Source organism: Ammodytes marinus, assembly GCF_949987685.1.
Source record: "Ammodytes marinus genome assembly, chromosome: 8".
In the NCBI taxonomy this organism is placed as follows: domain Eukaryota; kingdom Metazoa; phylum Chordata; class Actinopteri; order Uranoscopiformes; family Ammodytidae; genus Ammodytes; species Ammodytes marinus.
Window position 1 is genome coordinate 13,079,925 of NC_137212.1, and position 17,931 is coordinate 13,097,855.

Genomic DNA, 17,931 nt, shown 5'->3' on the forward strand with positions numbered 1-17,931 from the left:
TGATTGAACACGCTTTTGCAGTCAAGTTTGCTGCCACATTGTTTACTTTGACTTCATAAAATGTTCTATACTAATGGGCAGAGAGTGTTTCATCTTAAATAACACAATCTGAATAATATAAGCTCATCAGCAAAAGACCTACGTCATAAAGGTTCATTTTGATCTTCATTTTCTTTGTTTACTGTAAAGATTTGACATTGAGAGTGATGATCTGTTTATGGGCAAATTATTGTCATTTGACCGTTAAAGTGGAAATGGTTGAAATAACTGCAGTCCCAATCAGGGTTTTACAGGATTGGTTTTAAAAAATCTAGGTACGGACGAACAGTTTTTTTTCTTTTGTTCTAGTTAGATGTACCACAGTACACAGCTCTCTCTCTCCCTCCCTCTCTCTCTCTCTCTCTCTCTCTCTCTCTCTCTCTCTCTCTCTCTCTCTCTCTCTCTCTCTCTCTCTCTCTCTCTCTCTGTCAGTCTGTTTCCCTTGTATATTGTTTCGAATTTGATACATTTCTAAATTCTACCATTCTTGACGTCGCCAATAGCTCCCCATACATCAAACAAAAACACGTCGGGGAAAGCAAAATCTCCCAGAACTGAGTCCAAGGCCTCTGCAAAGTCATCAGGGTTCTTCTTGTCTCTGCCCGCTTCCACAATGGTGGTTGCTGCAGAAAAGAAGGGACGGGACAGATTTGAATCAATCCAGGGTTAACTGGATTAACAGTGTTTAATAACTGGTGAAAAATGTGGCCGTCTTTGGACTGTGGCTGGTAGTATTCAACAACACATTTCTTGAGAGGTCCTATTGTAGTACTTTCACACATTTGGCTAACTAATTATGAAACTTACAAGACAAAAAGACACAAAAAGCTTGTTCATATTTAATGAGAAAACCGTAAACATTATATCCCATAGTACAAGTATCTTCCAATATATGCCTTTATCTCTTTCTTTATTAGGTATTTTAATAATGTTTTATCTTGCTGTTATTTTGATGTTTGAATGACAATGCAGACTGACAATGATCAGTCAGACAGCAAGCAAAATGCAATGTAATCCCATGCTTAATGCACTGCCAGAGCTGAATCCGTCTTTGTTTCTCCAATCAAAAGGTCTATGAAAGTCATTCATATTTTTTTTACATTATTTTAAAAATAAACTTCCGCCCAACATAAGGCTCAGATGACAGAACATATTTGTATGGGCTCCATTCCCAGCAGACCACCAGGGGAGAGCAGATTGTCAAATCATTAACCTATTTTAACTGAGGTCCGGATGTCTGCTTGGAAATCAGGCCATTGACCTTGGAAGTGTGGGAAAGAGCAAACTCAAATTCATGATTCCTTCAAGAACCTTCAGCACAGGGACGCCTGTCTTCAGTCATTGTGATATTCAGTAGGAAAGTATGCAGATAGCCCACGAATAATACTGTCAATGTCTGCTTACACTATTGTTGTTGTTGTTGTTTCTCAAGGTGCACTTTTTAACTTGTTATGAAGCTTTCAGTCTCTTTCTTTATGGGCTTCCTCGGCAGGTGGTGTTTGCTTGTTTGAGCATGAAATAACATACACATGCAGGGCATATGTGCTGTGTTTAAAAATAGCCAAAGTCAAATAAAAGGTCGAAAATGCCTTAAGGATTTTCCTTTAATCCTTCAAAGATTTGGATTTGGCTTGTCTGTCCCGGCATTCCACAGAGGCAGTGAGGCACGGCTAACAGTAAACACCACTGACTCCTGGGTGTGTTTGTGAACATCCATTTATCAATGGCTCACTACCTCACACCCAAATATGGTCTCAAAGGTAAAGCCTACTTTATAAGGATGCAAGTTGTTATGTGGTTGGTCTTACCCAGCTCCAGATCTCTGATGCCCATGTAGCTCTCCAGCAGATCGTCCACTTTCTTAGTGGCCTGTTCTTCAAACTCATTCTGCTGGCAAAGCAGACAGAGGTGTTAGTACAATTTTAGTTTTGTTCACGCTCTTAATATTTTGGCATACATTCTCATGTCATAACGTGCAAGAGATATAAAATATTGGTGTTAACATTTGAACTAAGTGCTGTAAATCCACAGTGTTGTGCAGTTTGTGTTTAGTGCCATGAGATAAGTGTGAAAACTGTGTTCAAGCAATACAAATGGAACCAGAGTTTGGTCCACATGAACTCCTGCTGTGCAGGCTGTGGTTAGAGTTTTGCACATGTGGTTCAAGTTGTGCCCACTGTCGTTTAGTAATCAAAAACAACTTTAATAAACACAATGAAATGTAATCCCATGCTTAATGCGCTGTCAGAGCCGAATCTGTTCTCGTTCATGTGTCAACACTGTCTCAGCATGCACACATTCTTCTCAAACAGGACCTCGAAAAGAGTCCTTGTGCTTGCAAGATTTTCTCTGTGTCTGAAGATATCTGAGTAAAAGGATGGCTTAGGTCCCCCATAGATACATGATATAAAACTGAATGTTTTAGTATAGTCAACAACAGTGTAGCAACCTTGTCTAATTTCATATTCATTAGAGAAAAAAGATATCCACGGCTATTGTTTATCACTTATCTGTATGTAATAAATCAAATTGTGTACTGTAAATCATTAAAAATAGTGTCCATGGTAGGTGTTGACTGTTAACTTGTTCATTGTTCCAAGTGCGTAACTTCTTGTAAACTGGTAAAGTTTCTTTCAGTTTTCAACCTCCAAACTTTCTCCATAAGTGATATGGATTCCCATCATAGTTCAGCACAATGTGAAACATCCGGCATTGAAGTGTTGGAAGTAGGAGGTAACTTCCACAGGAACATATGATAGTGCTTGATAAGGAACAATGGACATCTGGGCTGGTAGCTTCATGTGTGACTGCAGTCAACAGGCGTGTTTGGTTCAGTTCAGTTGAGGTCACTAAGTGCTTCAGTATCCCACAGAAAAATATAAAAAACACTCAAAAGTTCAATTTGAAAACCAGTTTTAACTGAGGGTTAGAAGAAATGTCTGTGTGTTTTCGTTCATGTCTCTGTGTACGTGTCATTATGTGAGAAGGGAGCGTGTGAGACTCACCACTTCCTGAACTGTGGCAGCACCCTTGGAGCGAAGACGCAGTGTCTCCTTCCCATTCGCCATCTTGCCCTCATTAGATTTCGGCGCTCTGGTCCTCATTCCAATCATATCTAACAACACGCAAACAGAAAGGATAGAATTATAAACATTATTCATTTAAAAGAGGCAATCTGTGTCTGTTCTTTTTTATATTGGTAGTAGTGACATGGTGTTTCTCTACGTGCCAGTGGTCACCAGTCCTTTCAGCTTGGAATTTTATTTGAAGATTGAGTTTCAATTTCCCCGTTCCTGTTCAACCAGTGTGGCTCTCACTACCATGCTTAACAGTCGTGCTGACAGAAACCAAATCTCCCTCCAAACAGTATTTGATCTTGTTTCTGTCTTGTTCAGTTTCTTTTGTTGTTTTTAAAAAGCCTCCTGTGGACAGGTGTTGTAAACTAGCATTTATGCTAATACACTGTAAACAATGCATCTGGTTCGTCCAATGACATTGTCATGTCCATGTCCAAATAAAATCTACTAACTAACTAATATTGGTTCTTGAAAGGACACATTTAAACAGACACCAAAGCCAAGCAGCATCATTCACATTTCCTTCTGTTGTGTCACAAATGACAAACAGTGATGACAACCATATTATTTGTAACTAGACAGCGGTTATTAACCCTCAGTTTAACTGAGGACATGTTTTCTTAAACATGAAATGGAGTCTTAATGTTTGATGTATGATGAAATGAGAAGTCTTTTTTGTTGCCGGTGAGCAAAACATTCCATAAATATGTGCAGAAAGTCCAGTCTGCTACTCATATCCCTTGTCTACACAACTACACTTCATTGAAATAGTCAATATTACTTTCCTTGAAAAGATGGTTTACTTTACTAACTTGGGCTGGTTTGTGTTCTGGGACTTGGACTAAGGAGTACCCTCATTAGTTTGTTCTGAGCCTTTTGAAGCTTATCTTTTATTGTTTTATTTATGCCACTTTACCAGATTATGCAGGTGTAATCAAGCTGGCATTGAAGAAATGATGTCGGTAATGACCTGGCATAATTCCAGTTAATTAACAAAGACTTCTGCTAAATGTGACTCATTATTGCCAAACCATCTGTTTCCCATCTGATAAGCCTATAACTTTGTTTTTGTTACTTTAATAAGCAAGATGCTTACTGGGAAATAGTGTGGTGTGCTGTGTATATCCCCTTAAATAATCAAATTTGCACTAAGCATATTGCAATTAAATAACTTGTTGTGTTTTTTTCATTTGAAAGAACAGTTGCATCACCAGCAGGAATTAAAGGGTTAAAATCTTTAAAAAAAAAAAATATGAATATAGTTTAATGGTCAAGAAAGACTGAAGTTGAAAAGGAAAATTGGAAGAAATAAATTGAAAAAACATATTCATAGCATGTTAATAGTTATATGAATCAAAAAGGCCTAAAATAAGGAGTAAATGAACGGTCTTCTTCAACAAATACACAGCTGCAACTGCATTTAAATTGCTGGAGACCAAGACAATAAGAATGTGAGCTACTCCCACTCTGTGAACCGCCTTGGCTAATATTTTTGACATTTAGGGCCACGATGAGCACTTAGCGAAGTTACATATCGCATATTAATTAGTGAAATAAATCATTTTACTCATGAAATTGAATCCATCTTACTTCAGATTGGTTGTCAGCCATCGCTTCTTCAATTATAAAGACATTTAATTTACTCCCACGAAAATTGTGATTGGCAGGTTTATACAGCAAAATGGGGGAATGGGTTTCTGCTCTGATTATCACTTATAGCGGACACTTATCCGCTACTGTTGTTTAACTGTAGACAAAGATTCAATTTATCAAGGGACAATGGTATAACTTCAACCACCAGCGCCACCGTAGGTATACAAGCAGTCAAGTTATTTCAAGGATATGTTATTTTTCACACTGAGTTATTGTCTGATTCTGATAAGTTAAATTATGTTTATATGCTTAATGTTCCTTTCAATTGTCCTCCTGCTCTGGGACTGCAGATGCAAATTTGATCAAACAGCTAACCCTGGCATATTTACATTGTTTGCTATACTGATGTTGTTAAATGTGCGTTGTCCCTGATCAATTAATAAATAAATACAAATGGTTAACAATAGGAAATTTTCATATTAGCTCAACTAGATTTCTGTTGAGCTCGACAGTTCCTTTCTCGGTATTGAACGTAGCTATTCAGAAAAAAGCAAAACTTTTAAGTGGACAGGGATGAGATTGAACATCTACAGTTCCATGACAACAGAGCAATCAGCTGATGAAGACCGACTTATATGATCAAAAGTTCAAGATCAATGCAGCGGATGCGTGGACCTTGACTTGAGAGTGTTTTGACAGTTATTTTGATTGTTTCTCGGTAGCATCAGTAGGCATGGTTACAATATACTACAATATACTATTGTATTGTATATTTTATTTGACATGGACAATTTCATTGGACGAACCAGATGCATTGTTTTAAGTGTATTAGCATGCATGCTAGTTTTCAACACCTGTCCACAGGAGGCTTAAAAAAAAGATTAAATAGCCTTTTAGAAATGGAAAAACTGATAATAAAAAAATAAAAATGCAATATATAGTGGTTAAAGAGCAGCAATATAATGTCAAATATATACATGAAATAAAGCAAAGGCAGCATGGTCAGACAATAACCCAGTTGTGAATTATTTGTGTGAGCACTGTTGATTTGATTTGAGCCATTGTTTAAGTTTAAGTTGTTGGTCTAATTACTAATTGTTAACAGGAAGTGAAATCATAGACCAAGGATTTAGTTTCCTGTCTGATATGTGGAGTTATGGAGAGCGGGGCTCCAGCGATGTCTGCCTTATCCACTTAGAAAAGGGAACACCCCTTTAGAGTAAAGAGTACATTACTAGAAAGGGAAAGGGAGGAGGAACGTATAGTGAAAGAGACTTTCCTGCATAAGGGTCACTGGTTCACAAGGGGAAAAAAGCTGTTGTGTGTAAGAGCAGATTTTGGTCGTCAACAAGAGGTGGTTATTTGGTTATGTTACCTAATATTAAGTTTATGCCTGGAAGATAACTGGCTGGGATTGAAAAGGGCCCTTCAGCTTCTCTGGCAACAGAGAATGTACATTTGGATTAAATATTTATAGTTTATTTGGCACTGAGTGCTGCTCACTGTATGAAAAGTAGTGTGCAATCTCTCTCTCTCTCTTTGCTTTGTTAGTGTTTTCAACACATTGGACTTAACATTGTTGACACAGCACATATAAGTAAAAATGTGTGTGTGTGTGTGTGTGTGTGTGTGTGTGTGTGTGTGTGTGTGTGTGTGTGTGTGTGTGTGTGTGTGTGTGTGTGTGTGTGTGTGTGTGTGTGTGTGTGTGTGTGTGTGTGTGTGTGTGTGTGTTCCTGTGAAGGTTTCTGTATTCCTATAAAAGGTTAGCCTCATTTCTGTTCTGCGTGTATCATGCAGGGAATTGAATTGTAAACTAAAACCAAACTTAAAATATTGAAATGCATTGCTTTGCAGAGCCTCTGGTTTCTCCAGGGGTTGGGATATGACAATCCCTCAAAGCCTTTTTAATGTTGGATGTACATGTTTAATTTATTGATAATTTGTTATTCTGTTTATTATTATTATGTATTTATTAATTTTTTTTTTTTTTTATTGTCGAAATCCTACTAACCGAGTCATATTTTGTCCCTGCAAAGCCACGTTTAAATCATCTACTGTCATGCAAGATATGAAGCTTGACCGCTGCCATAACACTGTTCAATTCATTATAGCTGCTAAGTTTTATAACTTGTCCTGGCTCTTAGGCAGATTGCCAGTATCATCTCTTTAATGTTCCCCTTTCCTCTTCCTGTGTGGCCGAAGAGAGCTGGAAAAGTGTCAGCGAATTCTGTAATCCATCAACCACTGGGGCCGACTGTGGACAACACAGTGATCATTAGGAATCCTCTTTTGGTGCTGCACTTTGTGTGGACAGCCCTTTAATAAAACCAAATGATACCCTGGGGCCAGCTTTTGGGTTCTGATGTCAGTGTTACGGATCACAGCCAAAAAACACTTGTGCTTACGTGTGCAGAGAGCTTTAGGTAGCAATTATAGAAGAAACAGAAATTCTTCTCTTTCCATGCTCCTCACTGCAGTGTTTTCACTTGCTGGCTCTCGGGACCAAAAGCCCATTATTTAATCAGGAATGGATTTATACCATAGACGTGGGTGATTAAAAGGCAAAGGATTCGGAAGGAATTGAGTCAAAATATTTGTAAAGACTACTAAGTATACAGTAACTACAATGTTATCAGTGTCAACTTGTGCTGTAGCCTAACAGCAGTACAGCTACGGGCATACAACAAAGGTACAGGGACATCAGAGCCTTATGCCGAATGCTTGTGGAAGAGCATTTCTCGCCTGTAGGCTGATGATGTTTAGTTTCAGGCTATATTAATCCTATCAGAGTATGTTATGTGAAAGCCATTGTAATGCCCAGAGTAAAGCATCCCAACAAATGCACATGAGACATGAGACATACTACAAGGTGAAACCCACTGTGTTCACTTTGGACCCCTATTTTATTGCTATGTTTTTATTTTCTGTTTTACTTATATGTGTGTGTCATTAAAAAAAGTTTTTTCCACTCACCAAAGGCCTTCTTTGGCCCCACCAGGCGGAGGGTGAATGGAACACCTCTCGGTTGCTCTTTCAGCATCTTAGCCACCTCGTAGTGTCGGCAGCCTACGATGCTCTGGTCATTGATGGCCTCGATGTGGTCGCCAACGCATACACTCTTCAGTTGGTCTATGGTGCTGTCTTCCTTTATCCTCTGGAAGAAAAATTAAACATGTAAATGTGTTTTACCTTCACATGTTTTTAGAGGCCTTCTGTGGAGCATTCTACACTGTAAGATGGCATGGCTCTATTATGTATGACAACAAAACAACCTAATAGGGTTTACATTGAACACATATTCTCAGACAGGGCCAACAACAGTAGGCCTCAAGTTTGGCAGACCAACTGAAGAGCCTTTAAACTGAGACTGTCTTTGTTGTTGTTCTGCTTTAAAACTGCTCATTTGGCAAAGCTATCGCTATAATAAGAAATGTCAGCTTGCTGTCCTCCATCCGGTTCTGCTTTGCCAATGGTTCACCTTGATAAAAGCATATCCGGCTCCGTTGTCTGTGATGGTGAGGCCCAAGGCGTCTTCTGTCTTTGTCACCTCCACCTCTTTGGTCTCCCCTCTGACATGAGCGAAGATGAAGTCTTCCAGTCCGATCTGCCCGCCCAGCAGCTTCTGCATGTCCACTTTGTGAGAGTTGAGGGTGCAGAATAGGATCTAAGGATAAAGAAATGGACAGCCCTCATGCAAAAGTATCTATCCAGTATGACAAGACATCAAGATAGCTGAATCGACAGCACTCGCATTAAAAATGTTACATTATGAGTTTCGTTTTGATCTCCTCATTTGAAGTGTTTGCCATCAACATCACTACCCATGGTCGTTTATGAAATCACATTTTAGATTCTAGAATTACATTTAGCATTTTTAAATGGCCCCCAAAATATTTGATAACCCCAAAAAAGGAATTTCATCTTCCTGAATAATGTCAGTGACATTGTGCAAGAAATCACTTCAACTTAAATTTGCTGTTGGTGAAAACATCGAGTGGGTGTAGTTGTTATGTTGTTAAGACCGTGCCTTGCAAATAACTATTTTATGCAAAATGTTTAAAAAAACAATTAGAAAGTCCAGACTTTTTACAATATGTGTGATTTTAGTTTCTTTGGAAATCCGGTGGCATTCTCTAGTGTTTCATTTTTTCCATCCTGTATTTAGATACAAAGGTCAACAATGGAGACCATAAGAATTTCTTTAGCAGTGCAGTATAAAGAATAGACAGTAGAGGGCAGCAGAGTCAAACTATTGTTGAGTTTGCTACTGTGGCCATGTTGTCATGACTGAGATGCAAATGTGATAACTCCTTAAGAGTCTTTGTATATTTCAAGATCAATGCTAAGCCTAAAAACGTCAGTCACAACATCCTGACATTGTATTAGAGCAAATGTATCTTAAAGAATAGAATTAGCACATTTGACATTGCCGGATTGATCAGTGACCTTATGGCCTCTTCAAACACTATAATTTTTTCTTTCTTTTTTCCCCTTTTTTTATAGTTTTGAATTATAATGTTCTTAATTTATTATTTATTTTCTTTTATTTTCTGTAAAATCTTCCTGAACCTTAAGTTTTATATTATGAAACATAAGGTTAAAGTTCAAGTTTGGCCTTATCAGCCATGACGGATATTGAAGATAACCTGAGGGAACTGTGATCTGACTTGGAGCAGTTCCAGAAAGATATTGCTCATAGTGATTCTCAGTATGACCAAGTTCAAGGCCTTCCTCGGCATCTACTGTATACCTGTAACTTGATGCTGCTTGTTGTTCAGTTCACCGGAGGACAAGGAAACTGCTGTACTTATCACTATCACCAGCTAATTGCCAAAGTATTTGCCATGGGAAGTCTGACAGCAGTTCAAGGTCTTGTAGATATACAGGCCGTGAAATCCGTCGTCAACTTGATGATATCTGATCTTCGTATCTTTTGAACAAAAGCATTAATTAACTTCCATTTAAAATGTTTCTCTTTATTGTTATGTATTTATTACATGGTGAGACACACCCCTTTCATTGCTTACTATAAATAGTAATCTATCCAACTGTTATGTAAACCGCTTGTTCTTTCGGGATAACTGGATATTCCACCAGCACACGTGGTGAATATACAGTATGTTGAAAGAGAAACACATTTACGGGAATGTTTAGGATCTAATTCAACTGGACAAGAGTGCCTTAGAGTTACATACAGAATAGACAAACTCCAAACCGAGTGCACGCTACTGGCAGATATGCAGGACCTCTTTGCTGTGACAAAACAGACACCATGCTGCCTTGTAATCCAACAATATCAAATTATTCCTATGCTGCATTTATCGTCACCCCCCCAGATGCGTTAACAGTGAAAATTTAATATCAGAAGATGAGTAAAAGTCATCATTGAGGTGTGTAAGTGTATACTGTGGGGTGATACCCCTGTGTTACCGATGATACTCTCTGAAATAGACATTTAGCATTTAGGAACTGGATGTTGTGTAACATAAAGAAACAGGACATCACATTTTGACACAGCCCTGGCTAGTGGTTGCCTGATAAGAACATGAAGGTTAGCTCCAATGAAATACATTGGTCTAAATCATTTCATCTTCTGTCATTTCTGTGCAACAGGTAGTGATACACAGATAGGAAAAACCTTCATGGTGGCCTTCAAAACACTACAGATAAGTAGATGATAGGGCCAATGCCAAATATTTATTGTTCTGTTGTACAGTGTGTTACCACAATACACTGGAGAACACTGCCGATCATAAGTTATGTAATGATGTAAAACTAAAAAGGGTTAAACGCTTTATCATTGCAGTCTAATATTGAATTTCACAAACAACAAACCACATTTTTATCAATTGACTTGTGAAGCAAGTCTTGAATATACTTAATGTTGCTTAATGATAAAATAAGAATAAGCACAGGACAAACAATCTGTTTTCTACACCTAAGCTTTACACTTTTTCCTAAACAAGAAATGTCCTTTCATATATTATTTGATGTTTCTTCTATTACTTTCGGCTGCTCTGGAAAAAGTCATCTAAATGCTTTTCAGAGATACAAAACCACACGCAGCCTGTGGCCTTTGTTGTCATAGCATTGAGAGCTGATCGGTTTGGCCTACACTCTTGCTCATTTACAGTAATGTGATCAGAGTCCCATAGAATAGTTTATAACTATTTGGAATTCCTAATTACCAGAAATGTACTATATTAGATAATTCAGGCACATGTTACGATTTATTCAATGCAATATTTGGGTAGGCTATATATTTGGGGCAATATTGCTTAATTTTAAAAGGTCAGTCTATTACTCATGTCATGTGGAGTACTAGTCAGACTGTGATGATTTTAATTTGCGGCTGGAGGAATTTATTTGTGTGAGGGAATAACCCCTGTGAGGTTAAAGGACTTTAATCTTGGATTGGACATGGACACAACAGCATCATACAAGAAGCTTCTCATGTTTGCATAGCGGAAAGAGAAATGATCAAGCCCTTTATGGAGCTTTACCTATACACTAGGAACCGTCTCTGCCTTTGCTGCTTCAAAATCACTCGAGTGCCCTTTTGAAAGGATTGTACTTTTGTATTTGACCGTTTTCCTTTGGTTTATGTCCAAGGAATGCTGGACTTTATGTTGTTAATCACCTAGCTTGTTACTTGTTCAACAAGTAAGGAGTCTGAAGATATTTGCATCAATGGTAGGCTACTCATTACCTATTACATGATACTTGTTTTGCTCAAGTCCATTACTGTAACTCGGTGTGGTATATGTTTGTTGTTTACTGACTACACAGCATAATCTGTTTCCATTATTGATCCTGGTCAAGGTCCCAGATAAGTACAGTCTGACAGACAGTAGAGAGGCCAAATGTTCTTCAATAGTGCATCATGGAAAAAAGCCTAGAATGGAAACCCAACACCTATTTGAAGAGGCCCTGCCAGATCAGAAGTGCAAGAAGGGAAGAACTATATGATTATCTTGGTCATTTTCCATGAAACCTGAAATGCAGCTGATCAGCTTAATAATGTTTACATTCATAGCTGTTGTTTTTTTGTTTTTTTTACCTCTGATGGGGAGATGTTGAACACTTCAGCGATCTTGTTGTACAGCTCCTTGACATTGGTGAATCCGTGGATGCGGCCTGTGGGACTCCCATGAGCCAGCTGGGTGTGGAAGATGAGCCTGGGTCTGGGGTATTCTGGTGGGCCCGGTGGTGGCGGTGAAGGGGGAGGGAGTGGGGGCGCTGTGGGCTCGGCACAGCCCTGGTTGGGGCTGCGGCTGTGGGCCTTCTGTTCCTCCATGGCCTCGGCCCCTGCTGCCTTGGAGTCCTGTGGGCTCATAGCCTCACCGTTCTGCATTGGGCCCCAGATCACAAATGCTCCTCTTCTGGGAGCCGTGGTGATGCACTGCTCTGGCAAAGAGAGGGAGCAAGTCTGTCCTTCCCCCCACTTAGCCGTCCAACCAACCACCCAAATTAACCACCCAGAGCCTTTTGGGGTGAAGACCGATGAAATATTGATGAGAGTAGCCTGGTAACAGTAGCTGGAAGAGGCCAGCCAGACCCTGCTGGGTAGAAACCCAACACCCTCTGAGTTGAGGATTGAATGTATTACACCTGAGCCTCTGGCAGCTCACGCATAGCCAACACTAACAAAACACAACAGGTAAAGGTTTCTTCATACACATGAGAAGGTTAATCCCCGATATCAGTCTGATAGGCGAGTCATGTTGGACACACACGACCCTGAATGCATAGAACATGCTTCTGAAGTGTGAAAATGTCTGCAACTCTGCAAAATGACTCTAGAAGTTGCCCTCTCAAGATGGCCACAGACAATCTCCCAGTGTTACAGGTAAGATGATATGGGTGCTCCCCCTTTCGCTGGCCCCACTGAATGAAGTTGGCTGTTGCCTGGGTGAATCCTTGGTGATGCACTGACCTTTTTGACCCAACAGGCAGCCGACAGACACAGATGACAGTTAAAGCCAACAAACCGATTTTTAATTCACATAGGCAGTTGGTGCTTATTATACTGAGCAAGGGTTTAAAAAATGTGTTTCTACCGATTGGTCAGGTAAACCACGGACCATTCCCTTGTATCCAAAAAACCTACACAATGCTGTTTAATTACGTAAATGAAGAATATAACTATAATACATTTGAATTTATTGACTCAGATTCAAGTGCCTAATATCCTATAATGGAAACAATGCTTAGGTACTGTAAAATGTATTATGAGACACACATTTTCTCTATCACGTAAAATTATAGACTGAAATAGATAAAAGTGCTAGGTTGCTTGGTAAGAGGATTTGCAATCATCAGCCAGCCAAAGGCGATAATGGGTTTGCACGACAAACCAGACCATGACCAAGAAATGTTTTTGTTAACTAGCCAAGTTTCTTTTGATAGTGGATGAACTCCCAAACACAAAATCTCATGATTTGATCAACACAGTGGTCAGCCATAATCATCTGTACAATTTTGATCTGTCACACTTGCTCCCATGTGACATGTTACTCCAGTGTCAGTCAAGGAAGCGTTTGTGTCAGGACACAAACAGCTATCTATCTCTCCATCTGGATCTGGAAATTCCACAAAAAAAAAACACATTTCCATTTGCCAGCTGGCAACATGTCACCAGTGTGATCCTATTATAATTCCCCCTCAGACAAAGATTCCTTACAGTGATGGTATTTGCGGTATGAACTCAACACAGGGTTTGAGATACTCAAATAGCTGACTGATTTAAATACCTGATGGAATTTTCGTTTCCTATTTGAATGGCAGTCACATTGCCACTGCATGCTGCCATAACACAATTCTATACTGTTTATAATACATGTTTGCCTCTGTTGATTTCTCCAACAGATGTACAACCTTGTATATAAGGCATTATCACATATAGAGTGAGAATGCCTTATATTAGATTTAGCATGTAAAGATAAATTTTTTAAGTGTAATATTGAGCCAAAACTGTAAATCCAATCGTCATAGAGTAGGGGTACAGACTGTGATGTACTTTTTTCTATCCTGCCTCATAGGCATTCTAGCACACCTGGGCAGTAATGTGTGGCTGCAGCTTTTTTGTGCGTCATAGCCCCATTTTTCAAGGCCAAGGTTTTGCTAGCCTCTCAAGGTTAGAGTGTTTACTCCAGCAGCTGATAATATGGACCTCTCTAGCAACACATTTCTTTTACAACAGATAATGATCAACCCTGTCAATATTATCTTGTCTTGTAGAGACCAACATGATAACTTATACTGTATGTCTTCATTTATTCAAAGAAAACAGATGTCTGACATTGGCTGGTGTGGCCATTGCATCCTCCATCCCAGAGGTCTTTATTGTTCATTGTCTCTGGAAGAGTGAAAGCCTTTTTTTGCATTACTGAAACATTTAAATGTTGATATGCTTACACTCCGCCAGCGCTTTTCTTTTCAAGATGTATATTTTTCTGCTCAAGTAGTTTTTAGTACAGGTGTAATCCGTAGGAATTAATTCACGTACAATTAAAACTTCATTATGACACCTCTGCAACTTTACTCTCAATCAAAAATGTAAACATGCAGGATTCCTAACATCAATGGCCCGCCAAAGCTCCATGTCCTGCAGTGACTATAGAGAAGAACAAAAGAAAGCAATAAGAGCCAGTGAATTAATGCTACGGGGAAGTACTTCAAATGTTTGCAAAAGCATATTTTAGATATGCCCTTGTTGACTGACGTTCAGCCCATTGGCTCTGAGCATATGGTGTGTTTGTGTTTTGTTTTTTTCCCCCAATTATTCTATAGTCCATTTCAAATATTGACAGGATAGGCTGAGTAAGTCCGGCTTCATGACTCAGACTGTTAATATTAGCTAACTGCGTGGACCTAAAGGACTAAAAGCATTTACGGCAATTAATAAGCGTGTTTTCTTTTATTCTCTTTCCTTTTGTTTTTTTTTTTGTACATTTGAAAATACATGTTTGGCTCAATGAAGGTGCACTGCACTGTATGTGAATGCTACGTCAATTACACGTCTATTCTCTACAACAGGAAAGGTCCTCAAGGTCTTGATATTGTGTGTGCATATTCCCAGTCAAACGACCTCAAACCGACTGACAGCTTTTGCAAGGCCCTTGCGTAGTTCCCCACTTTGCCCAATTATTATCCCAGCCGTCACAGTGTTGAGTCAACACAGAAAAGCCTGCGTTTCTGCCTACGCTGCATCAGCACCCCCTCATTGCATCACGTACTGCCTTATGAAGAGTGATTTCCTCCTCTCTCTCTCTCTGCCTTGGTTCCAGGCAGAGGGAATGGGCTTGTGTAAGGCAGACTGTGTGAGGGTGGTGTGTTTGCTGTGTCATGTGGCAGTACACTACCTCGTCTGTTCCTAGTGGCGTGGTATAGCGCCTCAGCTGCCTGGTGATGAAAAAAAAACAGGCTTCAAATGCTCACATTTGTGCACATTTCTCTGAATTGCTACCTGATCATGATTGATTTTCTTCCTTTTCTTGTCATTTTACAATGTGCCCAAAGTCTCTGTCAGAGTGGGGAATTATAGCCTGACTGAGTAGCAATCAAAGTGAACTGTATTTGCCATATTTTTTTCCAAAACAATTTTGTTATTGACTAATTGTCACTACAGTATATGTATCACCTTCCTGAAAAATATCAGGAATATTCAGGGAAAATCACTGGAGGAGCTGAGAGGCAGTGTTTTAGCATGATAGCTGTTCATGTTTCAGTTTAGTGAGTTATTTTAAATATCCAGCATTGTAAAATGTTGTTAACCTTGAAAAAACATGTTGATTATATGAAGAATGTCTGCTATTACCAAATTAACATCTTTTTCTACCAGCAATGCCACAATCGATGTTTTATTGATGATTATTATGATTATAATATGGGGGCCTACAACACCCAGACCTCCTCTCGTTGAGAAGACATGTCAGCTATTCAGAAAACCCTCACACGACCCTTCAAATAATTTCTCTTGCAGGTTATCCAATTGTTTCAATACACCACCGTTCTGAGCATATTTCCATTATTATTTGAAGTCATAAGGTTGTCACAAGTTACATGCACAGTCATCCTGTGTGACTTTACATTGTCACTTAGCTGATGATATTGACTTCGACCTTGTGGCCCTGGTCTTGTGATTGCACAGTAGGTATGTGACGCGTGTTGCTCTTTCTCTTTCTTCCATCAAGAGCAGTTGGTGCTTTTCTGAAAGCTCTGTGACTTCAATAAAATGTAGGACTAAACAAATAAAGTGTGTTGTTTTTTGGGGGGAAGATGAGACATTATAGTCTGTGTTTTTATTCAAATAAACCTACATTTTTGTTTCAACAACAGAAGGTCCTGAGCAGTGATGAGCTGGATAATCTGGACTATACTCTACTACTCAATGAATGAGACCTGGGCTGACCAGCAGGCCCGGTTCTAGACAGTTAGATTTGGGTGGGCCTGTAGACATTTTAGGTGGGCACACTGGGCAGAGAGACCGAAGATGCGAGCCGAAATTTTTAGCCCTTGTAAGATCTCTGCGTCTGCTTTTTGGCACATTTACTGTGAATTGTGTAGAACACAATATGCAAATACACTTGGAGTGTTGCTGTGTAGGAGATTTGATTCTTGCATGTTTTTTTTCCCAAATGTTTATGAATAACATATAATATACATTATATACAACATAATGTATCTTTTTTTAGGCAGCCTGAGCTGATTGAAGAGAAAGCTTTGGGACTGGGCAACCTGGATGGTGGTAGTCCAGAGCTATATACTATACACACTACTTTCCACTATTGCCTCTGATGTCCAGCTTGGTGAAAATAGTAGCCAGCCGAGGTCACAACCCTGCTAGGGAGGTCCGGGGGAGATTTTTTTTTACCTTTTTAAAGTGAAATGCATGAATCTGGTGCACTTTGAGAGGAAAATTAAGAGGCTAAATCTGAGGAATTTTGTGTGAACAAATAATTGGGAGACACTGGGTTGGATGAATTAGAAGCTATTGAAGAAAGGCACATGGATTTCCCATAGAAATATAAATTAGAAATTAAATATTATGCAGGTTCCTCTGGGATGGGCTTTGAGCTCTTTTTCTTTTACGGGACATATTTTTCTGTAATATAATGAATTAATTTAAATGCAGTGAGAGGAACGAAGCATAAGAACTCTGTTGTCCAGTTATCTTTTTTTCCACAGACAAGGCTGAAATAGGCTCTAGACTATACACAGTGCATGGGCAACTGAGGGCAGCCCCATTTTCAAATATTTTTAAATAAACTCAATGCACACTGTGCATACCATGGACTTGAACGTGACGTGATCAGTTAACCTCGGATTACCGATGAACTGATTCAATTATTAAGATATTAACTATCTACCAAAACATTGTATTCCTTTTATTGTATGATAATTTACATTCACATAATATGATGTTGATATCAAACACACAAACTAAAAAAATAAATAAATAAATAAATAAAAAATTAATTTGGGGGGGCCCCCCTGGCAGTCGGGACCCTAAGCAACCGCTCATTTTGCTTATGCCTCGGGCCGGCGCTGCTGACCAGTGACCACTATAAGCGGGTGGGTAACTTCGAGGCAGGCTGTCCTGCCCACCCAATAATACAATTAGAAGCAATGCATAGTAATGGTATATTCTTTAGTATTAATTAATTGTCTGAATTTGATTTGACATTTTCTTGGACAGCGAATGAACAGGTCCGTCCGATACTGGGTCTGGACTTCCACCTAAATAAAAAAAATAATTAAAAAAAATATTTTTTTATTCTTTTGATTGTGCCCACCCAAATGTGTTTGGGTGCTGTTATCAGCATCTACAAGCCTCTGCTATGCCTGTACGTGTATTAACAAATGTTCTATCCTTGTCCACAGCCCGTGTTGGGCTGCACTTTAGGGTTTTCATTTGGCTGCTGCTGCTGAACGTGGAGAGGAACTTTGGCATGCCACTAAATACGCCCAACTACTGAACATCATGGGTGCTGCGAATATTTGCAGTTCGAACCAAAATACTTATTTATACAAATTATCTTTTGGGAAGGAGTAGGCCACTGATTATGTATGCCTATTAGATGTAAAGCAATAGCCTATGTGAACTGTATGCCCCACCCTAATGTATGAGCAGTATTTATTTTTTTCTCGGATATGGTGTAGTATGATGTGGGATTGTTTATCTGTTGGTCAACCGAAAAGTATATGTCCTATGTTGTCC

The 17,931-nt window shown here is 39.2% G+C and overlaps 1 protein-coding gene across 1 annotated transcript; it reads right to left on the reverse strand.

The window, feature by feature from the left end:
• Window positions 1-268: 268 nt before the first annotated feature.
• On the reverse strand, window positions 269-12,063 carry gipc3 (GIPC PDZ domain containing family, member 3; the record flags this gene model as incomplete). The annotated part of the gene is made up of 6 exons (XM_080033399.1): window positions 269-662; window positions 1,848-1,929; window positions 3,045-3,154; window positions 7,683-7,863; window positions 8,188-8,373; window positions 11,770-12,063. 6 exons carry the CDS (start codon window positions 12,061-12,063, stop codon window positions 511-513), a joined length of 1,005 nt encoding a protein of 334 aa, XP_079889525.1. The 3' UTR covers window positions 269-510.
• Window positions 12,064-17,931: the final 5,868 nt, after the last annotated feature.